This window comes from Gavialis gangeticus, unplaced genomic scaffold, assembly GCF_001723915.1.
Source record: "Gavialis gangeticus isolate Ggan-Ray unplaced genomic scaffold, GavGan_comp1, whole genome shotgun sequence".
In the NCBI taxonomy this organism is placed as follows: Eukaryota; Metazoa; Chordata; order Crocodylia; family Gavialidae; genus Gavialis; species Gavialis gangeticus.
In genome coordinates, this window is record NW_017729008.1 from 36629462 (window position 1) to 36656457 (window position 26996).

At 45.7% G+C, this 26996-nt stretch overlaps 1 protein-coding gene across 1 annotated transcript in view; it reads left to right on the forward strand.

Annotated features, from left to right (window-relative positions):
• Window positions 1-26996, forward strand: part of SFMBT2 (Scm-like with four mbt domains 2) — a 187039-nt gene that overhangs the window by 12373 nt on the left and 147670 nt on the right. The window contains exons 2-4 of the mRNA XM_019509604.1: window positions 9765-9916; window positions 20037-20131; window positions 23373-23613. Of these exons, the coding sequence (XP_019365149.1) occupies window positions 9811-9916; window positions 20037-20131; window positions 23373-23613 (442 nt within the window). The 5' untranslated portion in view covers window positions 9765-9810. The remainder of the gene's footprint in view (window positions 1-9764; window positions 9917-20036; window positions 20132-23372; window positions 23614-26996) is intronic.

Consider the following 26996-nt stretch of genomic DNA (forward strand, 5'->3'; position numbering starts at 1 on the left):
AACTTGGGGGGTGGGGTGGGGCGGGGCAGAATGGTGCAGGATGCAAGTAGGGGCATCAGGATCTGGCAGTGAGTAGCAGGGTCCTGTTTGTTGAGTCGGGAGGCAGGGGAAGCACAGTGTAAAACTATTGCTGTTGTCAAGCAGGGTTGCCAGCACAAGTGCATATTTTATTGTTGCACACTTTACTGATAACCAAGCTCTTTTTTTTTTACTGTGGCTGATGTTAAACCCTTAAATCTGAACCCAGGCCTTGTAATGGGCCTGGCAGCAAGGCGGCATGTGGCAGAAGAGTTACATTTATGTTATGTAAAACATGTATCAGTAAAAGTGTGTGTCTTTAAAAACGTTTGGCTCCCAGTAAAAAGCCTGTAGCTTGTCAGTGTAAGGAAAAAAAAATCTTGGCTTTGCAATACTAGTTAAGGGTTCAAGAAAAGATACCGTGAAATGGCAGGGGCATAACTGCGGTTGCAATGGTCCTCTGTAATCTAAGGCCAGAAATAGATGTGAGCTCCAGACTGCCCATGCCGTCCCGCCACAAAGCAAATAGATGTCTGCTGCTAAATAGTGGCACAGTTTAATACTATCTGTGTCATAGCCATAAATTTTGGGTGTTTCTGATGTAACAAGGGGCACGGATATCTGTTTGCTTGGCCTTTGTGTCGCCATCAAATTTCGTATTGTAGCAAAGCGGCACTGAAAGGCAATATCTGTTTCAACCCTAAAACACCCCGTTCTGGCTGGAGAACTGTAAGTTAAAGAAAACGTATTTGCAGCACATTGAACTCCTCCTGAAGTCAGTGAAGCTCAGATGAATTTATATGGTCTGCAGTTTCAGATCACTTTGCTACCGGCTCCAGCGTGGATAGATTTATCATTGTAGGTAATTATCTCCTGCCCACTTGGATGGAAGTGGAATACAGACCAAAAGCTTAACTCGGGTACAGTTAGGCTACCCATTTATCTCATCTGTCCAGTAACACTGAAGAACTTTCCTTTGTTAACAAGTTTGGTGGACTAATTAGCTATGTTATATTATCTGTCTAAATATCACTAATCTGTATACTTATGCCCTACTCCGGCCTGTTCTGCGCAGTGAAGCAGGGCATCAGAGACCCGTAATCTAGCTTGCAGCTAATGGCAAAAGCACTCTGTGCTGTGACATGACTGGATAGGATTTCCCTGCTGTAGCAGAGGACTGGGCTCAGGGACCAAACACTGTATTGTATAATCCTTTTCGTGAACTGATCACACTGTATTTTGAAGGCACTTGGGTTTTTGACCCCACAACTCCTATTGAAAGGCCGTTCTTGAATCTGACACTGAGAGAGCTTCATCTAACTTCCATTTTATGTTTATTCCTGGGCCATCTTCCCCCATTTGTTCTTGTGCTCGTATTTCCCTTTATCTTAAATAGCGCTTTAATAGATTTATTGGTATATTGGATTTTCAGTTCTAAAAGTAGCTGTTGACTTCATGGAGACCAGATCAGCCTCCTGATATTGAGACCATTTTAAGCTCTCCAGACTGGAACGGGCCTTTTCCTAGGATTTTTTTTTGAGTCCATGCAGTGAGTTCGAAGTAGTTATTTGCCCTTAATAAAATCTTGCAGATGTTCAATACTAGAGCAAAACTGTCACTGGATATAAATGAGACCAGTTGGCGAAAGGCTCTGTTTAGAGCCCTTAAATATATATAATGCACACAGAAATTTGGAAGAAATGATCCTTAAAAGGTTTCCAACTAGCACTTTATCTAAAAAGAGAGACAGGCTTCTCTCAGAAGAGGACGGCTGCTTTTTAATGGGTGCAATAGCACTTCTGAATGATGGGTCATTTGCACTGGGCAGATGCTTTGGGGTGTAAATATTGTACTACATTGCCATGAACAATCCTTTACAAGTATGTTCTTAGGTAGGAACATCTTCCTGTAATATAATATCTGATTTTGCCCTGAGCTGCATCCTGTAGTTTTGTTCGTGTACATCCTCTTGTTAACTTCAAACAAGGAGAATTTTGACCTGTTTTGACCCACGTTGGGGGTTTGTTTCTGAAGAATATATCAGCTAAATTGGGGTCATCGGAGGAGTTTAGAGGATCAAGTTCAGACTGTTAATACCCTGGAGGGAGTGTTGCTGGTGCAAGCCAAGCCAGTGGGATAGGGAGCGGGGGGACGCACGGTATACATAGAATAGGACCGATTGCACATGCCGTGACCTGCAATATGGCTGTGTGGCAGGTAGGAAAGATGAGTCCCAGCCTGCAGTCTTCTCTCTTCAGCCTGAACATTTGCGTGTTTGCATCCAATAGGTTCCAGTGCCCCAAGCAGCCAGAGTGCTTGGTTAGGGGCTGCTGGATCTGCTGTCTCTACTGCTTCGCTCCAGGTAATGCATTGGAGGGTCTAGCTGACAGCTGCATAGGAGCAATGAGAGATTAACTTGTGGCCCCCGGGCTTCTGGTGTGGACACTGCTCATCCCATCATTCATCTGCTATGGGTGCTGGAGTCTCTGGCCTCCCCTTTCCTTCCTCCAGCATCCCCTTCCTGCCGCCACTCCTGGGGCAGGGTGTGTGTCAGGGATCCCATGGGTTGGAGGGACTGGGGCCTCCGCATGTGGTGGGATGATGGGTGGATTTGGTGGGGGTGGGAAAGGGACCGGGCCATCGTGCAGCATGTGGCACCTGGCTTAGAGGTCGCGTGGCCCCAACTGCTCAGAGGCTGGACAGCTCTGAAATAGAGGGTTAATTATCTGGAAGACTGATCTGGGCATTCAGTTAACTGCGATATTTTTGTATGAACAAAACCATCAGCCCACGGCTGGGTTTTGCTTGTTGGTGGAAAAATTCTGTGCTGTTTATGTACTGATGCTTTGAGAGTGTAAGGCATTATGCACCCCACTACAGTTGGTTCATAATTTAAAAAAAAACAAATCGCCGGGCAGTACAGCGTTATGGCTTGCAGCACTTCACGCTGCAGTGTTTGATTATCCGGAAACATTGATTCTCCAGAATGACGGTAACACTAATTATTCTAGATAACTAACGTCTGACTGTACATTGTAGGAGCTGTTGTCTTTGTGGGACGAGTCACAAGGCTCGCTGGCTGTGGATGACCTGCTAGTCCATGCTCCAGGTTTGGTTGTGACGGATCCTGCCTTGGGGATCCCGATCTCTCAGCTCGGCACATAGCCTTGCATGCTGGGCGGTTGTCTCTGTGGGCATGCATGGCTTGTATTATGACAATAAATCCTTTGGTGGATCCTGCTCTCTTTTCTGGGGCAAACTCCTTAGATCCACCCCGTGCATTGCATTCTGGGAGCCGCTCATTCTGTTGGCTAGAATCCAAGTGAATCATTGAGCGATGGCATTTGTCCTCTTGGCCAGTGGGCTCTTGTTTAGGATGAAGTCTTGCACCCTGGGGCTGTGCTGTATTGGCAGTGGTTAAGCGTGTTGGGGCTCCAGAGCCATGTGTATGAGCCGTGCTGAAGGTTGCTCCTGGTCACCCTAGTTGTAAATTCACGTTCCCCAGGTTAGGGAGTCCAAAGGCAGCCAACTGTGACCCTGGGTTGCTTTTGGCTGTGAAAAAATGGGTGTGTTTTCTCTGTGTTTTCCCCCTGGGCTCTTCAGCTTGGGTAGACTAATGACTTGATTGTACCCAGGGCCCTGCTAATGACTTAGTTCAGTCGTGTGGGAACTTGTTGTCTATGGGGTTGTGATTGAGTGCTACAGGCTTGGGTTTGATGTCTTTTGTCACACATTTGGAGCTCCTCTTCCTTCTGAATATGGCTCCCCGTTCCCACCAAACCAGCTTTAGGAGAGCATGGTGCTGCTGGACCTATTTCCATAGGTCATAGAAACTGCTGCATCCAAGGTCTTCACAAAGCCACGTGATGAACAGCAGCAGGCTCTTACAGGATGACTGGCCCCTTTTCTGGTCAATAGGTCTCCTCTGCCAGTGGAGGCTGTAGGGTTATGGGAGTATCTGGTCCTTCTGGAGCCCTGCAGGAAAGGTAGGAGTCTATGAATGAAGGCAAAGTCCCACGAGGACTGAGGAGAGGGAGGGAAAAGCCTAAGGGAACTTGCATGTATTTGGCCTAGATATTTAGTTGAACCAATAGATTGGCAAGAGCCTGATATTGTTCTGTGGAGGCATCACCCATTCGTGGGTTGGTGACTTGGCTTTTGCAGCAGCTGCACTCCTGTTTGGAGGTATCTATCTTCCTGGCAGACCTGTCCCAAATTGTGTGAGGCTCATATTGATTAGTAACCTGTTTGGAGTCCCACTGCAAGTCAGCGGCAGTCAGGACTCAAACCCAGATCTCCTTTATGCTTAGTCAAAACTAACACAGTTTCCTCCAACATGCTAAGTGCTCTTCTGCAAGCTGTACTGAGCCTGCCGAGCCCCTCTAGACCTCCAGATGGACTTGTTGAGAAATGTGGATGGTTTCAGTGGGTGATTACTATGTTGTATAGGTGGCAACGGCCCCACAGGTCCAGCCACCCACGCGCTATGATCAGAAATCCAAGGGTTTGAATCGTGGTTACCCTGTGGGGCGAGTGTGGACGAGGCTTTCATCCACATTCGGGCTGCGTGGCCCCTGGGTCTTAGGAGGGAATTGCTGCAGCGCGGTGTGCTGTGACCGTGCCCCCGTCTACCTCTGGCTTGCTCCTTCTTTCGGCAGCCATGCCCTCGAGAAGCCCCCTCCCCAAAGGACTGAGAGCAAGGCGAGCATAACACTCTTATGCCCCTTGGGGAGACCTGAACACGGGCCTTGTGATTTGAGCAGGCAGCAGTCTCCACCTTTAATGCTTTTTTCTTTAAGCGGGTGACGTTTTTTTTTCCTGTACGCAGGCTTCCTAGTTTTAGGCGTGCACTCGTGTGTTCAAGCGTCACTTGTGACTTCTGCCGAAAGATCCCCCAGACTGGGAATGGGCACCTGGTCCTTCTGGTCCGGGATGTGAACTCTAGCCCCGCGACCCCCTTGCTTTCCCGTTGCTTCAGCCACCACTTTGGCTTATCCATTCAGGCCTTCTAGGCTCAGGTGGACCATGATTGACTGACTGAATACTATATAATTAGGGTGGCATTTCCACCTTCCTTAGGGTTGCAAGAGTAACCGGATCCTCTTGAAGTGAATAGGAGATGCATGTTTTTTTAAAGATGCCCAGGGCACCGTGGTCCGTGTCTATCCACACTGTGCAGGAAGCTTGAAGTGGTGTGGGATTCTTTCCACCAATCCCCTTCTCACCATCTTGCCTTTTTAATCCAAAAAAACCCCTTTCAGCTGGAAAGGTGAAGGGTGGATCATCAAGTGGGAGGACAAGTGTCACTCTGGGCGTACCTACAGTGTTTCTACAGCAATGATTCTCACAAGGGTGCCATAGCACCCTGGGGTGTCTTGTGATCTTTTCAAGGGTGTGACACTGGTGTGTGACCATGTTTCACAAGATAAACCCAGGTATTTCAAATAGGAATTCATAGTGGCAAAAACATTCAGACCTATTGTGGTCTTACTGAGTTCTTCGTAACAGAAGAATTGCTCTTTTATTTTTCTTTAGTCAACACACAGGTGAAAATGAAGAGCTGGCATTTTCTGAGGGGCGCTTTAAGTCAGATCACTTAAACCAGTTTATGTGTCATGTCTGTCCCTAGCCTGTACAACTTAGACCGGGCACGAGGCAATGTAGCCAGCTTGACATTGCATGCTGGTGACATGATGTGCCAGGAGCGCACTTCTCAGTGGCACTCCTGGGAGGCAGTGTAGATGTGCCCTCTGGGACCCGTCGGCAGAGGGCTTGTCCGCCACCGCCCCATGCTGTTTATCAAGAAAAACAAGCTCATGAGACAAATGTAGAGCAGTTCAATGTGGGTGCTGGCTTGTTTAATGCAGACAGCCCGTATCAGTAGAGATGACCATGCTGCGGGTTCGAGATAAGTGCAGCTGAGTCCCTGGCATCTGTAGGAGGAACAAGGAAGGGGAAGAGATGGTTTCTTGTAGTGTCTTTTGCTGCCTGCCGAAGGAATTAGACTCCACGAGGGGAACAACCCTGATGAGGAGGAAGCATCGTGTTGACTTTGACTTGGGTGAGACTCGTTCTTCTGAATCTCCAGTCTGAACTGGAAACCCCTCCTGCCTGAAACCTCTGACTCAGGCATTCATAGAGGGCAAGGGTTTGTGGTTTTTTTTTCAATTCGTTTATGTTTTTTTTGTTTTCCTTTGTCTCAGTTCACATATTTAAGCTTTTACCAGCAGCCCATGATGACTACTTTTTTTGAAAGGAAAGCTGAGATTTTCCCCTTATTCATGCGATGGTGGGAGTAGGGGCTTTAATCAGTAATGCGGAGTATTGTATTGGCAACCCTGGAGCATCCGCACACGTTTTTATTGGGCTGTGGCTGACTCTCCAGGTTCGTTCATGCCTTGGAAACTCTTCACTTGTGGGTCTTTGCCTTCCCAGGCGGTGGGGGATGGTTTCCCACAGCAACATTTTCCTCCTTCCAAAAGTCTGGGTCCTCAGAGGGAGGTAGGGCAGGCACTGGGGAGCACGTGCACCATTGCCTGGCTAGCCCTGCAGCTTCATGACCTGTCAGTAGGACACCTTCCTTGGGGGGGACTTTCTTTTTTAATAGCATCACCCAGGTGTGCAGCGCTGCGGGTGGGGAGACCACACATGTAGAGAGTGACTGGGTGCTAGTGGAATTGGATCATAGGAAGGTAGGGCTGGAAGGGACGCCATCTAGTCCAGCCCCTTGCTCAGGGCAGAATCATACCTGACTAAACTATCCCAGCCAAGCGTCTATCCAACCTAATTTTTAAAATTTCCAGGAATGGAGATTGCACCACTTACACAGTTTGGGCTTGTTTTCAAACCAGACTGGAGAAGATGCTTTTAATGTTTTCTTCCAGTAAATTATAATCTTGTAACCATTCCCAAGATTGGCTATAGTCCATTACCACATCTCATTTTCTTGGAATTAAAAAAGCATGCTTAAGAGAATGATGTGGTTCCCCCCCCACCTCCCCCGCCAAAACACAATTTTCCTCACTAATGTAAGTAAAAAAAAAAAAAATCTTGAGGCTCTTTCTTTATTTTGCAAGGTATTTACTTGCTTTATCTTTTATGTTTATTGACTCGATGAGCCTGAAATACGAATTCTGGAAATGACTTCCCCAGAATTACACATCCAGGCTCTGTCCCCTTGTTTTTCCTCTGTACCTTTTATTACAGCGGGACAATGAAAATATCCCCGTCCCGTTTCTTGGGCCCAATCCAAAGCTCAATGAACTGAACGGAAAGATTCCCACTGCGACCAGTGGACTTTGCACCTGACCCCTGCGTACCCAGGGCTACAGTATTTGGCTTGCAGATATTGTTTAAATCTAGATCAAGACTACTGCTGACTTTTTGAAACTGTAGATGTGAAAAGATTTCTCTCTACAGGCTGCCTTGAAAAATTTCTTCTCTATACAAAAGCTGTAACCCCCGTTGGGCATTCAGATCAGTCGGTGTAGAAACCTGGCGTTTTGAGGTGCTGCTGATGGACTTTGCCTGATCGCTGGTGTGGACGGGCCTTTTTTTGCCTGCCGTCCCCGTTATTTGCTGTTTACATGCATAAATGCTGCAGTCATCTGAGCTGGGACCATAAGCTTCGCATCAGCTCGTAACTTTGTCCTGTCAGAATAATGGGAGCTTCCCAAGGTTCAACTATGCTACGGAGTAACCTATCTTTCTCCTTAGTATTTATATTGTTTCCCTTGTTAAATCTATTTAAAATGATTGATTTGGCACGTTTAAATTGATCTCTCTTTCTTTCTCTTTTTTTATATAGTTCCAGATTACCTTTCTTTATGCTCTGATTAGAGGGGAAATGTAAAAATAGCTGAGTCCACCAAGGGGAAAGTAAAAGCCTTAGTTAACAATCCCCCCCCCAATAAGCATGGTTCAAAAAAAGCAGATACTTAACCAATTCATTATTAATGATATTTGCGGAAATGCTCCGGCTCTTCTCTACAGAAGGATAAGCGTTTCTCAACCTCCAGCACACCGATTGCATTTAGTTTTGTAGTTAATTGAAAGTTAATGTACACTGGGGATGACCGATATATATGTTCTGAGGTTAGCTGTGTTTGAAGAAGCCGTGGTACATAATATGCCTAATTCATTAACAAGTCAGCGAAGAGGAAAGATGAAGAGCTTTAATCACTGCGTCAAGATGGGGAAATAAATGATTGTTATTATTTAGATGGTGCCCAAACTGTAATGGGCAATTTAAAGAGGCCAGTTAGGACATTGCTCTAAATAATTTATATTATTATTACTATTATTATTATTATTATTACAACGATTACTACTGTAATGTGAATGTGATGTGTGTAACAGGAGGTGGAACCAGGGGCCAGTCTGCAGAGCTGTGATGTGTTTAATTTGGACTGCAACTCCCAGCAACCCCCCGGAGGCTGGGGGGCAAGGGGAAAGGGAGGAGGAAACTGGAGGCTGGAGTTAGGGGAAGAGAGAGCAGTGCATGTGAACCTGGTCAGCCCTACGCAGGGGAGTGCGCAGCGGGGTCGGAGATCGGTGGAGTTGGGTGGGAATTAAGGTGCTGAGCATGTGTTACCGCCATGTTGATGCTTCTTTACCATTCACCTGTTCCTTCTCTTCGGCCCCGTTGGTTTGTGACATTAACCCCTATGATTTTTCTATATAAACATGGGAACTCCCCCTTGCTCTTGTGCCGGTTTTCGGGGCTGCGGGGTTGGCGCACCATACTATTACTGCTACTACTTCTGCACCCCAAGGCTTCTTCCAGGCTCTGCCCTATAAGGGTCTGTGCAGACATGCAAACACGCAACCAAATTCACGGCCCCAAAGAGTTTACAGTGCAAATCCTATTGGCGCAGCACTGAGTAGAGAGTGATTTATGAGTCGCTGTCACTTGAAGGTGGTTACTCAAATGTGGCATTTCTGTATTGCAGTGGGGCGGCGTGATTGCCGTGTCTGAACTGGCGTGGGTGCTAGCAGCCGTTCAAGCCATACGCGTCTATCCAGGACCCCCGAGCTTTTTCGGGGGGTTAGTCTGTACTGAAGTCTGTGCTGCCACATATCGGGTGTTGGTGGCACTCAAGCTAGCTGGATTGAAACTCAGGCTTGGTGTCCTGTGCATTTCTCTTGCTCCAGGATGGCAGTCATTTGCCAGTGGCCTGTATAAGCTGGTGTGTTGTGGAAAGGAAGAAGTGAAGGCATAGTGAATCAGGAGCAACTTGGTTAAAAGAGCCCCGGTTGTACATCCTCTTAGTTTAGCATTGGACCACGCTGCTTTTCAGTGCACCAGACGTATGCACAGCTTCTGTCGAACCTGGGAGCAAGAAGGACTGCATGGGCAGATCAAATCTTCAGCTGGCCTTGTAATTAAGGCATTGCACTGGGGTGGGGTAGATCTGATTCTTGGTCCTACCTCAGCCATAGATTTCTTTATATTACCTTGAGTATGTCAATGCGAGTCTGATCCGGACTCGTTAAAGCTCATGCAAGAAACCGGGTCGATTCAGCGCGTTTGGGTTGAGTTCACCTCTCTTTTCCTCACCTGTACAGGGGGAATTATCATCCCCATCTCAAACCCAGGCTCTGGAGATGTTCAGCTAGTGCATCTAAAAAGACCATGGGACAACAGTCAACAGTTAAATTTTCTGTCTTTAAACTACAGGGTCACTCAAGACTGCCCTTACTTGGGTGGAATAGGTTGCTCACTGTTGTATTTTGTTGTCCTCTAGGAAATTCTTGCTGCAGGATGAATTAGAAAAGGAAGAAATCTGAACAATGGAGACGAGGACGCCTTTGATTTCCAGCATGCAGGAAACACAGCATCTATCCCAGGAGAAGGGCCAGAGTCCAGCCAATGGGAACAGAGAACAGTTTGATTCAGGTGAGCTTTTGTGCTTTTACCCGTTTCACTTTTACATTTAAATACATTTTTGTTCTGGAAGAAGCTGAATTTTATTTTTTGACATTTGGAGAAAGACCAGAAAAAAACTTGATAAAATGATCGCAGAACATTTTTCCTGGGTTTTTCCACCATTTTTTTCTAAACGTTGCGGGGATGAAAATGGAAAATTATAAAAATCCCCCCTTTTTTTTTCTTTTGGTGAAATTTTTCCCTCTTTCTGTTTAGCAGCTCTACTAAGTTGCTTTTAGGAAATATTTTTGACCCAAGCATTTTAGTGGAGAATTTTTCACAAAGCATCTCCCTGCTGGCAGAGTGTATACTTTGCATATGGTGTTTTTAGGTGTGCCTGCAACTTCCGTTAGGATTGGTTACTGCACTTGGGATCTGTGGCTATCACCTTGCCTGGGTAACAGTTTTCTCTGCCCAGAAACCTAGTATGAGGCCTGTATGCCACTGGCATCCTAGTTAATTATTCCAGGTAGGATCCAGTGCAGGATCTGTGTGCCAGACCTCTGGACTGGGGCAAACGTTCCTGAATGATTTGATAAGCATCTGCAGAACTATTAGTGTGGCTTTTTTTAAATCTAAAAAAAAGCCTTTAATTAATTTCTTTAATCTTTTTCTATTTTTATTTGGAAAATTGAAGGCACTTTAGTGGTGGGCTTGTTAAGGTGCTGAGACTGGCCTGGGTTCAGTTCCTACTTCTGCCACCACTTTACCTGGAGATCACTAACCGCTTTGATCCTCATTTCTCTGTTTTGCTTGCTTGTTGTATTTTTGTATCCCACTCTTTGTCCGTCTGGTCCAATCAGGGCCAGCTATTTGAAGATATTTAGAAGCAAACCCTTCTGGGTTTTAGTGGGACTGAGGGCCTACATATCTTTAAAAGTCAAGCTCTGGGCTCTTGAAGGCAGGGACTGTATCTCGCTGTGCCCAGCGCAGAGGGACCGTGCTGATGGAGGGGGCGTCTCAATAACTAACCTTCAGTATTGAACTGTTCATCTTCTGCAAGTTGCTGGGTACTTCATGCATTGTACATTATGGTGTTTGCCTTTTTGCTAATAAGACTAAATGCTTTTTCCAGCAATCCTGCATTTCTAGGAGACTGACACGGGATATGTTGCTTTTGGGTTAGTAATGACGGACTGAGATCCAGATTTCTGAAAAAGCCCCTGCAGCACCCTCTTGGCTCCCCTGGGGAGGGTGGGTGTCCCCTGTAGATGCTGATGGGTGCTGAGTCATTTGCTGCTATGATCCCAATTTCCCCCCCCCATTATTTTGATTTTTCCTTTCACTACCAGGTGGAAATGGGGATCCCCTAAAGCTGCACATTGGAAAAATGGTGCATGGGGTTTTGGAAGCTCTAGGTGTTGAATTAATTCTGCTCTTGTCCAGGTCAATGACCAATGAAGTGGGAAGAGGCTGGGTGTGTCTGGATTAGTCGTGATAGCCCCTTTCCAGTCCTCTGTTCCTATGTGAGCATCCTTACTGCCTGCTTTCTGGGGTTGGTGTATGAGGCGGGTAGGATTTATGCCCTTGGCTGGGGAATGGCTGTTTTTCCTGAGGACTTTGGTCCCCTTGTACTCTGACATGATTGCAAGAGACCTGAGGAGCTTGAATTCATTGGACATATCTGCTCATGGAACTTGTTTCTCACTTAAAATTAAATTTCCTTGGCGGCTGGTCATTTGTAAGCTGCTTTGAGGTTCCTTTGCCTTAGAAATCAGGTCTTTTATTTCAGAGGTTTCTCACTGGGGCTACCACGAGTTCGGCTTGATGGTGCAGGTAGTCCTACAGTCTGTCTTAGCAAAGCATTGGTGTCTTGTCATGTTTTGCAGACCGTGTTCTCGAGACTGGCTCAGAGTGGAGTTAATTCACACCATGGTGTTAAAAGAGTAGCCTTGGTCCAGATCACTTGGGCTGTAAGCTCTGGAGTAATTTTTTTTTTGTACAGCTCCTAGCACAGGTGTGTGTGTGTGGGGGGGGGGTCTGATCCATGCCTGAGGCTTCTGCAATAAAAATAATAAGCAGTAACAGTGCACATGCCCTCCAGCTGTGCATACCAGCTATGGGGCTGTGCGAGTGATAACCATGATGGGAAAGCGGAGGGAAAAGCTTTCTTTGGTGAAGAGGAAACGCTCTCCATTTACTCACAACAGGCGCATGTGCTATGCACTTCGTATTAGTGATAGGAGAATCAGGCCTGTCTCTTTTGAGCTCAGATGGGAGGGGGAGCAGGAGAGAGACCATCATTTTAAGCAGGAGGATAGGAGGGATCAGTGATTCTGGTTTGGATGCAGGGCACTCCTGAGATGTAGGGCAAGCTGATTAACTCTACAGCTCAGTGGTACCCACTTGTGGCTTGCTTGTGGCCTTTGGGACGTCTTGCTTTTGGCTGCAGGAAGGTTTGCTTTGCATAGATAGAGATGGCTTCAGGTTGGCACGGAGAGCAGAGCACGATGGTGTCAGTGGCGTGTTGCTTGCTCAGTCTGGTGGCCTGGGGGCCTGCACAAGTTGGAGACCATTGCATTTGGAGACCAGGTCTTTTCTTGGTGTTGCTCTGATGTTCCTAGTATGCATGTCGTTAGGTTAAAACCTGTAGGTTCCTGGTCGAATGAAGGAGCAAGTCATTGAGAAACCCCATGGCTTTTTGAAGGAGAGAAATCTTGAAGGACACTTAACATCCACTCTGAGTCTTGTGTTTGGGGATGCGTAGGGGCTGGAGGGGTGTCTCGTGACAATGGTTGTATTTTTTAGGCATTCCCATGTAGCTTTGGTCCAACATGGCCACGGGGGAGGGAGGGAAGGAAAATCCCCCCCCTTGATAAGGAGTCTCAGAAAGAGAACCGCAGGAATTGTGTTGAATTTGGGAAGATGCCGAGAGCAGGATGTCTCTTCCTACTAGGACAGTGTCGGACTTGCAGTCGGTATTCTCACATCAAACGTTTTAACGTTGGCTCTGCTTTCGATGGAGTCCTACACGGCAACAGTGCAAAAAGGAGAGAACCAACCTTGCTTAATTTAGCCATGTCCAAGTCTCCCATGGGGAAGAAACAGGCCTTCTCATTTGAGGGGCACTGGAGCAGACTTCGGAGAAGCCAACTTTCAGAGACATGTTGCTAAATACCCGAATGAGAGATCCTCGTTAGGTTACCCCTCCTCTTGCCCGTGATAAATCCTATGTATTCAAAAGAAAGAAGTCACTGGAGATAGTCTGTTCATTATTCCTCACAAATGGCTCCTCACTAAGGAAGGCTGCGTGGCTTCTTGGGTGCACTGTGCTGGGAAAGGCTCTGTGTCCTTTGCGTCCGTACTGGGAATAGCTTGAGGTTTAACATGAGCTTGTGGAGTTAGGAAGTGAGTAGAGGATTATACCTGGTGCTCGGTGCAACCTGGTGCCATGACAGATTGGTCTGGGAAGTGCCTTTCCAAGTTTTATTTTTCAGTTTGCTTCTGTCTTTAAACTCCAGGGGTCTGTTCTGGGCAGCACAGAAACGACTTTGAAGTCTGAAATGAGTGGGCCTGTTTGGATGCATTATTACTGTGAACCTGTTTGGTCACAGTTCGTTGCTGAAGCCTGGGGGGGTGGGTTTGAGCACTTGTAATTCATTTGGTTGACATGTCCTGGTATTGTGGGGTGGGGCAAGATCACCTTGCCCTTCCCTTCCAGTACATGGGAGGTAGTAGGAATTAAGCAGGGGTCCCAGATTTTTTTCCAACTGCCTGGGTCACGAATTGTTTAGCCGGTGACAATCTGATGCAAAATGTGTGGAAAACCCAGAAATAATCCTGGACTGGAGCCCGGGCCTTTCCATCTCAGCTGGGTGCCCTGACTAGTAGACGACAGAGTCCATTTGGATCACCCCCCTGGGGCCAAATGCCTCCTTATTAGGTGTTGTAGCCTGTCAGTGGAGGTGCTTCTGGGTTCAGAAGGACCAGCGCCCCCCTCAAAAAATGATTAGGCATCAGGTTCCCATTGAAATGAATGAGACTGAGATGCCGAAGTAGGAGTTGGGTATCTGCATAGCTATAAGGATCTAGGCCTAAAGGATTTGCCCAGGGTCACACAGACAGTCTGTGGCAGAGCTGGGACTTGAACTCAGGTCTCCCAAGACCTAGTATAGTGCATCAGCCCCTGGCCCACCCTCCTCCTTCTCCATTTTCTCTTTTCAGGTTGGACATGAAGACAACTCTTTTATGGACAAAGTATAAAACTTAACTAGTGTGTATAAATAGGAAGAGTTTAAAATCAGAACTACTCGGCCATCGATCTGAGACTCTCGACTGCTAAGGAGATTTTTCCCTTAGGTGAGGCAGTAAGGATTTATGCTTTCAGAGTAGAAAGATCTCCTTTTTTTTTTTTTCACACTGTCACCATGCGGTTCCCATAGTGCATAGTGATAACAGTTGTATGTCTTCAGAGGATGTGGTGTTTTTGTAAAAGCTTGCATTTTTACAAGCTGAGGTTCTCCTAGCTTTTTCAAACTACGGAGAGAACAGATTCGTTTTGTTTGTATACTGAAGCCTTAGGTGCATCTACTGAATACAGCCTAACAGGACATGAAGCGTATGGTGGATTTGGGCTGTTGCTAGGCTTGACTGTTTCACAAAAAAAAGAGCTTGGGTGAAAGGCTCAATAAGTGATTTACCAACATACAGAAGTAAAATAAGCACCCTGTAGAAGTAAAATAACCGTCTCCCAATGAACACTGTGGGAGCCTGACCCCATTGAGATGAACAGGGAGTTTTGCAGTTGGCTTCAGTGGAAGCCCAAGTTTTCATCCTTCGAATGCAAGACTCAAGCATTTGGAGGTGATGTGACTTTGTGATCATCTCACTTGTAGTAGACACAGTCATAAAGAATAATATTAAAAACACTTTGTATTTCTAGGAGGGGTTGAAAACACTTGATAGAGCTGAGCAAGAATCATCCTTCACATTTCCCTGGTGGGGGAAACCCGGGCAGTATTCAAGTATATCAAGTGCCCAAGTGTCCTGACTCCCTGTTCCAGGTCTAACCCACTAGGTAATATTGCCTCAAGCCTGGGTAGCGCTATGGCAGACCAGAATCAATAAAAATGATTAGGGGAATTTTCCGTGCCTTCAATTTCTCTGTGATAAAACAGAGCTAAAGAAGGCACTGATGCTATGATAAATGAGCTCCCTGATGTTATTTTTACAGACCCAGTAAAAGTAATTTCCTGATAGTCTGTAGATAAAATGCTGGAGAGAGATCAGGCTTGTGAGGTGTCACAATGAAGTGGACGGACTGGCAGCGAGCGAAGCCTGTGGGCTGCTCTGTAGAGGGTGTGGGCAGAGGCACGCGCCCCTTGGCAGTCTTCTGGACTAAATCTCTCCCTTTCTGATTTTGATTCACAAAGGAGAGAATTAGGCCATTTTCAAAAGGGGCAGTATTTAGGTGTTTTGATGGACTTTGCCTGTCTGAGTGCTGAATGCCAGCAGCGCCTGATTTCTCCTGATGCTCAATGAACAGTGAGCAGACAATCCTGGAGAGCTGGTTGTCTATATCTTGTCCTTTGTCTATATCTTGTCTAGTTCAACTCTAAGTTCTGGGGGCCCGAAACTCTCTTACATGCTTTTCTTTATGGTTATATGCATATGCATATACACACACATATGTATATACACATGTATATGCATGTGTGGGTGTGCCTGTACATTTGCACATACATACATGTATTTATGTACGTTCTCTTATTTTAAGAAGAGCTGTCTAAGTATTTAAGCCCTGGTACTCTGTACTGCTGAATACTACACTCCCGTCTGGTGCCAAAGCCCGTATACCCATCACATCGACACACAGGTGAATGCCGCCATGCGAGTAGTAAGTGGGACGCTAAAACCCGTGCTACTTCCATGGCTGCTGGTGTTATCGATTATTGCTCCCTCCACGGTGAGAAAGGGTCCAGTTGTACTTCGGAGAGCATGAAAAGATCGTGGCTGACCCTGAACTCCCGTTGCGTGACGATATTGCCCACCCACCAAGTTGTAGGCTCAAGCGGAGGAAACCTTTCTGGTTACGTATGCTCCAAACTTTCATTGAACAGTCTGGACGCTGAGAGCTGGTGGCACGAAATCTGGTTGGCAGCAACAGTGTGCAGCAAAAATTTGGTTTTAAAACTGACCATCAAGCTTCTGGATTTCCACCTGCAATGCAAATATTCGACTGCGCTGAACCGCCTTCATATGGGACATGGAAGGTGTGCCTATTTATTGAACAAATGGGCCATCAAGGACTGACCAAACTGTGTATGCGGTGAGCTGTAGTCAGTGAGCCACATTGCAAACTCCTACCCTGAACTTGCTTATCACGGAGGGATTGAAGCAATCCACTTAGCCGGCCTGGATGTCATCACCTGGCTATCAGACCTCAACCTACAACTTTAATTCACTTGCACCTTTTCTGCCGTTGCTTGCCGTCGCCATACGAAAGAGAGAGAATATTTAATGACAGGATTTCCCTAGCATTTGGTGTCAAATTGGTTTAGCAATTTGAGTGTTGTGCCCACTTACAGGACTCCGCATTCCTTTTATTTGTGTTTCATTAGTACTTGCAGACGACAGTTCAGCAGTGGCCCTATTGTGCTAGGTACTGTACAGACGCATAATGAGAGCCAGTTCCTCCTCTAACGATTTCACCAGTCTAAATGGAGATGAGAAGCTAAAGTGAAGTTACCTGCCAAGCTCCCAGCAAGCCCAGCTTGGTGTCCTGGTTTCAAAGGACTGCTAGCTCGTGAAGCTATGAGTGGGAAGCAAAGAAAAAGGTTTCTTGTGGATGCTTTCTTATGATGATACTTTAGTAGGAGGGCAGAGAAGTTGGATCTCAAGATTAGAGAGCAGGTGGTAAAAAGTAGTCTCTTCCCTATGTGCCCACCTGGGAAGAACAGCCTGGAACGTAATACATGCACTGCAATGAACTGTCTAGCGTGTGCAAGCGCGACCTCTGGAAGGCAGAAGCTGGGCACCACAGGCATTATAATGAGCTGTAACTACTCTTGGGTTATTATGCAAAGTAGCGTAACAAGCTAAGTATATAGCATATACCTAGATGCTGTACTATAGCTATACTCAATACTATGGCTAGTATATAACAAGCTAAGCCATTGATTGTAGACTTGGCCAGCTTTAGCCACCTCTGATATTCCTGGGAAGAGAAATCTGAATGTCTTTGGGGGGAAAAGTGCGAATGTTTTCTGTTCTGCTTCTACCGTGCTTGTCACGGAGGTAGCTGAGCGTGTATATATATGTGTAGTTGCCAATAAAGGATGAAAAGACTTTTGAAAACAAACGTTTCCTTTTCTCCGCATTGCCTTTCAGGATCTCTCGTCACACAGGGCTTATGAAATGTCCCCTTAGTTGGGTTTTGATGAACTTAGTGGGTGTTTCTGAGGTGGATCAGTTGGAATTGGCATGCAGATGCTGCCCTGGCATCTGGAAGTCTCTTGTTCACATCGCACTTTCATTGAACTGTAAACCAGGTAGTCCTTCCCTTTTGGGATCCCTTTCGCTCAGACTGAGTTGATCACAAACCCTGGTGGCAGATCTCTGTTATGAGCATCTTTTCTTCCTAGGATCTAGGAGCACCCGGTGAACAGAATCTGGATGTAAAGCCTCCTAATGCGTAAGCAAGAAAGAGCTGCTTTATCTCCCTGTTTTGCCAGAGGAGAGCAGCGATCATTGAGTCTGTCCCTTTGCATAATACGAGCCGAAGAACCTCATCCAGCAATTTCTGTTCAAGTCCATACCTCCTGCTTGAGCTTCTGCAAGTCACCTAGGACACCCAGTCCTGACAAGACTTCAACTGGTGGGAGAACCACCATGCCTCTAGGTGTGTAGCTAACCGCCGTCACTGTCAAAAGAAAATGCACACCTGGTTGCTAGTCCGAATTCCTCTGTCTTCACCTCCCATCCATTGGATTGCATTATGTCTTTTTCTACCAAGTCAAGAGTGCTTAACCAGATCCATGGGCCAGATCTGCATCTCCGAACTGTATCATCTGGCCCCTGGGGCTCTCTATGGGTTTGGAAATTTGGCAGCAGGAGAGTGGAGCAGCGTTCATTGCTGCTCCCCTGCTGGCAAATTTTTGGACCTTTGTGGAGCCCTGCATATGGGATAACACGGCCTTACATACCACATTGCACCAGTGTGCGGCTAGATCTGGCCACACAGGGTCATGCTGGCACACGTCTGGGTCCGGGTATGTGGGGCTGAGCTGATGTGCTGGATTGCACCTGCAGAGTAAACCCATGCAGGATCTGGCCCGCAGACTGTCCCTTTGCCACTTATTCAGTCAGTTGGGTACCATTGGACTAGGTGACAGAGCCACCTTCTCTTCATCTCTTCAGTAGAGTCATTCCTGATTTCTACTGCCATAGTCACACCAGGTTCAAACAGCACAAATCAGAGGAGACTCGGCCATCGTCTTTAGAAACCAACTTTCATAAGTCGCTGCGCTATATTTGACAGCTTTTGGAGCTGCGACTTCTCTGAACTGCTACCCACGCCTTCCCCGCCCCCAGCCAGCTCTTATACGCTGACATATTTCTTTTTTTTTCTTTCTGATGCATGTGTCTGGCACTGTGGGCAGCAAATATAACCTGTTTCTTTCCCTTTTAATAATGAGAGATTCACATTACACAATTTTCTGGTCTTGAAAACTGGAGACCTGTAGCAATAATTGCAATAAATTAACCCTGCCATTTTCTTCATAAAACTGTCTGGGGAGGTTACTTAATTCACTTTGTCATGAGTCACTTTAATTACATCATGACCGGGCTGATGAATGCCTGAGTAGGTAAGGGGCTCTTGGAGTTTGCCTGATAAATGCTTATTGCTGGATCTCGCTGTTTGGCTGTAAATATTTGGTTCTGGGACTGAGCCTGGGTTTATAAGATTGTTTCTGTTTTGTTTCCAGGCAGTCGGATTTGGCTGCTTTTCTGCAAGCAAAACAAGATTTATTTTTTTTATTTATAGTTGTATTTCATAATCGCTCGGAGCCCCTAGCCCCCTTGCGTTAGGCTTGCTATAGATATGCAATAAGAGTATGAATGTTTAGAGTGCTTTCGCTGCGGGAGGAAGTATAATGTAGGGTATAATACTCAGGCATAGGAGACTAAACGTTTTTAATTTGGCCATTGACTCCTGTGTGACCTGAGGCTAGTAGACACTTTGATCTGTGCCTCAGTTTCTCCATCAGTGCAATGGGCATAAAATTGAATTCCTCACAGGGATGTTGTGGAGCTCAATTAATTGGGCAGTGCTCAAGCCCCTTCACATGGGAAGTGTTGCAGAAATACAAACCAGTGTCAGTAGTTATAAAAGCAGATGGAGAAGCATCACTAGTCATGATTAACTCCTCACAGCCACAGCGAGAGGACAACCTCTGCCCTCCAAACTCAGTTTCCCACTCCTTCAGAGGGAGAGTTCCCCTAGATTATAGAGACATAGGACCCGTATGACGTGGTTGAGTAGTTGCAATTCCGTCCAATAGAAGGCCGTGTTGTACAGCAACTCATGTTTATTTAACATACGATACCCAGTCAGCAGCCAGATGCTCTGTTAGGGTAAATAGCTGTGTCTCTTGGTTTCAGTGGCCGCTAGAGTAATACGGGTCCATGTGGGATCCAGCCCAATGTCCACAGAGCATAAATGTTTCGGGCCGCCAGCTTGGTTACTTATTTGGCACGTTTTCCTGTGGTGCCGCATACGGCTGTGTCCTGGTGACCGAAGGACCATAAGCTGCCATTGAACGACAGTATTCAAACATAAGTCATGAAATAGTTCCATCTTTTTTCATTGCTGCTGTAAATCCAACTCTACCAGAAGCCAGTTCATTTTGCGTTGGAAAACATAATTGCCACGGTTGTCTAACTAAACCATCTGGTAGAGACGCAGTAAAATCCAGTTAACTAGGTAAGCACAGCAGTTAAAACAGCCACATTTTCTTTTATCCAGGTTTCGGTGTTTGCTGCTGTCCTGTTCTGGGATCCCAGCTGGCACTGTTGGGCAGTTCATGGCTTTTAGCAACCACGTTCTAATTATTATTATTTTTTTTTTTTTTGCTTTTATTTTAAACAGACGAAGGGTCAAGCTTAGAGGATACTGATTTTAATTGGGATGAATACTTGGAAGAAACGGGAGCCAGCGCTGCTCCTCATACATCGTTCAAACACGTACGTACTTTGTCTGGGCCTTGAAAATGCTCTTTGTATTGCCTCTTCATTTTCCTTGGACAGGGTCATTCTGGAAGATTAAGGATGTTACTGATGATTCTTGGGGAAACATCATCAGGCGTTTTTCTCTCCTCAAACGGTGTCCTCCATTCCAAGTGCTGCTGCTGAAATTCCTGCCTGCCCCTACTCAAATCTCCTTTCTCTCTCTCTCTCTTCCTTGCTAAAATCCTGTTTCCCCTTCTACTCTCCTCCCCTTATCTGTACACTTCTGCTTTGTGTATATGCATTGCAAACAAGGTGGGATTGCTGCATATTCATTCCTCACCAATCTGGCTTTAAGATAACCAATTTAGCTACTGATAACACAGTGCATGGTAGCAAACTGCCCAAGACAGGCTGCACAACCTGCCCAAGTAATTGGTGAGTAGCCTTACTTCATCTCCAAGGTACCACAGCTGTACTTCCAAGAGAGGACAAGCCAGGCAGCTTGGGTTTGTCTACACGAGCCACATTTACCTACTTGATTGTAGTGTAGACATACCCTTTGTCATCTTACGGGTCACGTCAGAGTTGGGATTTCTCTGAGGCTCTGTGTTGCTTTTCCTCCTTGCCTCTTTCATAGTCTCATTCATTTTTTCCATGGTGCTCCAACACAAATTTCTCTCACACGCTGTTCCGTTTCATCAAAGCTCTTCTTGAACCAAAAATGATCTGGGAAGCCTATCTATGTTCATTTTCCTTGTTACCAGGGAATGCCTCCACTTCTCCACACTGAAGATATCTCAGCAGGTATCTCAGAGATCCCTTCTGCCAGCAATTTGGCTACTTGGGGCACTTGGAGCCATAAATATACTACTACTATGATACCCTCACTCATGGAAATGTGGCTTTATTTGCACAACAAGAGTCCTGGAAGCATCGTGATAAATACAGCCACTGTCTGCAGTCCTGACCCATGCTTTTTTCAATTAGTGGAGGAGAGCCAAGAGCACCTGTGATGGTAAAGACTTTCTTTGAAGAGGAAACTATCTCCATCCTGAAGCACAAGAGAATAACTTCAGGATGTAGAAAATCATTGCTCAGTGTGACTGACCTTGCCACATACCAGCCATTATTGAACTCTCCCTTTCCTAACTGGGAGGCTTCACTGTTTGTCCCTGCTGGCTACTAGATCCAGTTGAACGTTTCACTCTTCCTCTTCAAAATCCTCCATGGGATAGAAAAGCCTTTAATTTCCAAGGGAGCCCCATTTCATTGTGCATGATCATCCCCCCACCCAGCAAACGTCAACCTCAAGAGCAAGATGCGTGTGCTTGTGTGTGTGCGTGCATGTGTGTGCTTGTGTCCCTTTGTGGTGACTGTTCTCTTGAGTCTGGAACCTATTTTCAGAGGAGGTTGGGCGGACCTCTCGAAAGGCATTGGGGTTTGTGATGTAAACAGCCCACTTGTTTGCATTAACCTTTGTACTGTTGCATCATATAGTCACTCTCTCATGAAGGATGCCACGTTTTCTCCTCTCATAAATACCAAACTCTGGTCCTTACAAACCAGAGCAGTGGGAGAACTACAATTTAATCATTTTGGAAGGTGCTTGGTCCCCATGGGTGCATCTACACGACACCGTGCACAGAAGACAAATTCTACTGCGCATTAGTGCAGCAGGAAAAGCCTGCGCTAATGCTCAGTAGGTTTAGTCTAATGCACAAGAGTGTCACCGAAAAACATTAATCAGTGCTAATGTGCAGTAGTGCAGATTATGGCGCATTAAATTAGTACCCGTCATTACAAGTACTAAATTTAATGTGCTGTAATTATGGCTCATTAATGAATGTGTAGACATGCCCCATGGTGATGGATGCCACAGAAGAACTTCCATAGAGGTGTGTGATCCTGAGACCAAACTGCTCCTGTTGTTTTGAGACTTCCAAGATCTGACAAAGACCAAATTTAGGGGTTAAGGAAAAATAGGAAATGCTTTCCTTGATTCATTCATGCAGATCTCACTGATACTTAAGGACCGCAAATGTACTGTGTAGCCTGAACGTAATTAGCAGCCACAACATAGCATTGTGATGGTCATGTATGGCAAGCAGAGGAGGAGTATTCAGTCTCAAAGGTGCTCTTTCTCCAAGTGAGCAAAGTACCATGATGTTTCCCTTTTAACATTTGGTTGGAACTCCCAAGGTATAGATTGCAGTTTGGGTATATGCAATCCAGTAGCACAACAGTAGTGTATATATAACTTCACGACATCCCTTTGAGGAAGGGAAGCATTATTATTCCCATTTTAGAGATAGGCACCAAGTCATAGAGAAACCAAGGATCACTTTTTTTTTTTTTTTTATAAGCATTTGGCTTTATGGTGTTAGCAGGGGGTCTTGCACTTGGGCCTGTAGACCATGACTGGTTGGAAAGGCCATGGTAAGTGCTCTGTGGATTGTACCTTTGCACATTTGTAATGTTTTCAGTTAAAAGTTTGGTGCATGGTGGTCTGTGGGAAAAGTGGAAGGTCGACAGTGGTCCGTTAGTCCAAAAAAGGTTGGGCACCACTGGATTAAAGGATGTGTGAAGTGCAGTAGGGAACTGAGCTTGATTCTCTCAAATTTTAGGCCAGTATCCTAACCATTGGGCCTTCTTTCCCCGAGAAAGAGAAAGGAAACTTTCCTTCAAGTTCTGTAACAAAGAAAAGATATATCAAAACAACAGTTAGGAGATGCAAGAAAGGCAATACATTAAGCATGCATTCAGCTCTTAACTGCATTGGTTAGGAATATCCTATAGAACATGCAATGCCTTCTCTTGATTTTTTTTTTTTTTTTTTTTCTGGACAGTTACTTGGGATCTGCTTCCGCCCCTGTTGAAGTCAATAGAGGCTTTGAGAGTATCTTCAGTGGAGAAAAACTGTGACTGTAGTCTCTTGCTGCTTTTCTTCTCTCAACCAGAGATTGAGGCTATGTTGTGCTAGCCATGGTGCAGTCACATTGTAGTAGATTTTCCGCCCCAGAGAACTCGCAGCATAAATAGATCAGACAGGCAAGGGAAGCAGAAAGAGTTTGTCCAAGTTTGCTTCTCATGTCATTGGCCAACCTGAGAACAGATCATAGGCCTCAAGTTCCTGCCTGGGACTTGGACCTTCTGTAGTGTTGTTTCCTACCTCAAGGTATTCCTTCAATTTGCTCAGCTGGAGAGAGACGTTTCTAGTATAAAGAAAAGTAATAATACCTGTTTCTAATTTTGTAAGGTTGAAATCAGCCTACAGAGCAGTTTCCAACCAGGGATGAAGTTAGAAGTGGCCAACAAGAACAATCCAGACACATACTGGGTGGCTACAATCATTACGACATGCGGGCAGCTCTTACTGCTACGTTACTGTGGCTATGGAGATGATCGCCGAGCAGATTTCTGGTGTGATGTGATGACAGCTGATCTTCATCCAGTCGGCTGGTGCACCCAGAACAACAAGGTGCTGATGCCTCCGGATGGTGAGTACTGTGCATTTTGTCAGGGTTATGTTCTAGGACAAAAGCTGATGGCTAGGTGCTAGTCTGGCACCCAGTCTGCTGTTGTAACTCCGCATCCTCAGCTTTTGTGGCTCTGTTCAAGTCATGTCACATGAGTTGAGAATCAGGTCCTCTGAGTCCCAAGAAAAGCTTTCAGGGACAACTATCCTTTGTAGAGTTGGCCACTTAACTGCAAAACCCCCATCCTCACGTGCTGTCCTTACTCCCTTGAAGACCGTGGGAGTTACGCCCGAGTAAGGATCAGTGGATTTGTTTCTTGGGCACAAAGGTTATGTCTACATGGAACAGGGAGAGGGACCCAAACTAGGTCTGAATGAACTGGCTCTGCTACAGTATTGTTCTCGAGAGGGCTACTTAGGTTGGGCTGCTGCATTAATGTTGCATTAGATTGCTTCTGGTATACGAGCTTGCTTTTTCAGGGTCAGCTTGGGTATGACACTGCATTGTCTCATGTAGACATACCCTAAGGATCAAATGCAGTTCTTTAATAGCTGAGGTGATTGAGTGCCAACTGCAGGTTAGCTGTGCTGCAGGGGCAGTCAACAGCGAGCAGCGCCATGGTCCTGACCTATGGAGGAACCACATTCTGTAGGAGCAGTATGAGAAAGCATGGTGGGTAGAGGAGCAAAGTACAGTCAGTGGCATGAAGCAAGTTGGCCATGCCCCAGCGTGGGGAGAAAATGCTGGTCTTCTGCAGCCCCATACGCTGTGGCTGCTTCCATGAAAGCTTTCAAACCTAAGCTCAGGCATGGCCACAAGTTTCTCTTCTCACCACTGACCACATAATATACCCTCCCAGTTTTTCTTGAGCAGTGGATGAACATTTAACCTCCAACTTCAGTTGTTTTTGAATCAATTTTAGGAAATTTTTAAAATGTAAGGCGATGTATGAATGCAGCTGAAATGAATTTTATTTTTCTTGTTTATGAGAACTGCTTGCAAGGCTTACACTTCATTCGCATCTTGTGCTTCATTTTTTTATGGGGGAGAGAATGTATCAGATTGGCCTCTAAGCCAGCAGCTCTGAACTGGGGGTACATGTACCCCCAGGTGGTACGTGAAGCCTCATCAGGGGGTTCGTGAGATATTTCATACATTGTCTAACACAGGTTGAAGGGCCTAAAAAAAGTCTTGACAATTTGAAAAGTCTTTGTATGAGTATCTTGCCGTTTTTATAATACATGATTACACATAGTTTGACATAATAATTAGTTTCCCATTGAAAGGGGGTATGTGAAGTCTCACTCTAAGACCAAGGGGTACGTCGACTGGAAAAGGTACCCCTTGGAACCGCTGCTCTAAGCTGTTGTCAGTGAGAGATGTACTCCCTTAAACCAGGACTGACTTCATCCTGATTGCCTTAGCACAGGGGTGGGCAAAATGCGGCCCGGGGGCCGGATGTGGCCTGCCAGGCCATTCTATCTGGCCTGCGGGGCCCCTAAAAAAATTTAGAAAATTAGTATTTATCTGCCACTGGCTGCCTATCATGCAGCCCTCGATGGCTTGCCAAAACTCAGTAAGCGGCCCTCTGCCCAAAATAATTGCCTGCCTCTGCCTTAGCATGTGCTGAGTACTGAGAGATGGGTGCTTTGGACCTGACTTGCCCTGACTGTTGTTTTGAATGCAAAGAAGATTGACTTTATAAATGAAGCCCAAGTGTGAGCTCTTTGAGTGCAAATATGATCAAAAGATTTATTAGCCAAGCGGTAATAAATCCGGCTAATCTGAGGGGGTTTTGATTTTTATTGGTCTCCTAAACTGGCTTTTATTACATGCCTTATAATCAATGTTGCCAGCATGTACACAATGCCGAAAACAAAATCACGAAATGCCAGGGTAAAGGGGTAAGAGATTTTATTGATTTCTATAATAGAAAATAATGATTGTTTTATAACTGGAGGCAATTGCTTTTCATGGATAGGTTGAAATCTGTGTTTTGGGTCTGGCTACTCTTGTATGTATACTGTTTGACTTGGGTCACCAACTTTGTTGAGTCGCCAACTTCACTCCCCTGTACCTTCTGGTCCAGCGAAGGCAACGGGATTGCGTAGGAAGTCATGGTCTACACTGAATTCAGGCCACGCTGTCTTGAAATTGTAGTGGAAGCTTTTGAATGAACAGATGTTAATTTACAGACGTTGGGTACAATTTTCAAAGATGTCTGAATGACTTAGGTGCCTCAGTCCCATTTGAGAGATTTGGGCACTTAACAGTCTAAAAGTAATACTGTAGAGTGAGAGGATATGGCTTTACCACACATTGGTTTGTTTGCCATAACTGCCGGCATACATGCCATTACATCAAGGTGGATAAAATGCACAATTTACCCCTCCTTTCTTTTTCTTTTTTTCTTTTTTTTTTTTTTTTTTTTTTTTTTGAGGGCTAATCTCTTGGTGCTTAAGAGCGTCTCCACAGGCAATTGCCACAGAGAAACCGAGGGGTAAAGTCCTGCCCCCTCTTACCATGCTGTGAATTGTATGTGCATCCCCACATCCCAATGAAAGCAAAGGGAGTTAGGCACTTAAAGTTGGGGTTTTAAGTCTCTAAATCACTTCAGTGCTGTGAAAATGTCCTATTCAGTCAACTGTATATATTTTTTTTTGTAGTTTTCTTGACAGAAATATGATTTTTGTAAAATTATTTTGACACGTTTCCTGGAAAATTTGTGTTTTTTCTATGTGTTGTTTGGACCTATTGGCAATTTTTTAAAATTATTTTTTTTACAATTTTTGACCTGTATGTGACTGGTCAGTTGACCCAACTTTATCTGACTGGTCAAAAACCCAATCCTACTTGAAAGTTAGGTTTTCAAGAGGCCCAATTTAGGTACCTGAAGGAAGCGGCTGGATTCTCCAAAGTGTGCAGAACTTGTCACCCTGCATCGAGAGCGCTAGGGACAGTGGTGTCTTGCACACTGGAAAATCGAGCCAGAAGCGGCGGATCTGTAACTGTGATCTGGGGAGTACTACTTCCACCACGCTCTGATGTTTAATGTCACATGCCTAGGTGCTTTGGATCCGTGTTTCAGTCAAGATGAGGTTTTGTGCATGTGCTACAAGAGGAACCGCTCTTCGGCAGGAGGCTCCCAAAAGCATTAGTGTCACATCACTGCCGTACTTCTGAAACCGTACTCTTTGTGGTTAATGGCACACTATTGTAGTTTTAACAGAAGTCTTGATCAGCACTGAACTTTTATGCTGCATAACTGGAGCAGGATCCAGGCCCTTAATACCTCTGCAAGAAATGCAAGCAGCATGGACTTGCACCTTGTGCAGGAAGTACTTGTCCCCACTAGAGAAAACGCCATACTGGATCTGGTGTTAGCCTCTGGGGATGACCTGGTG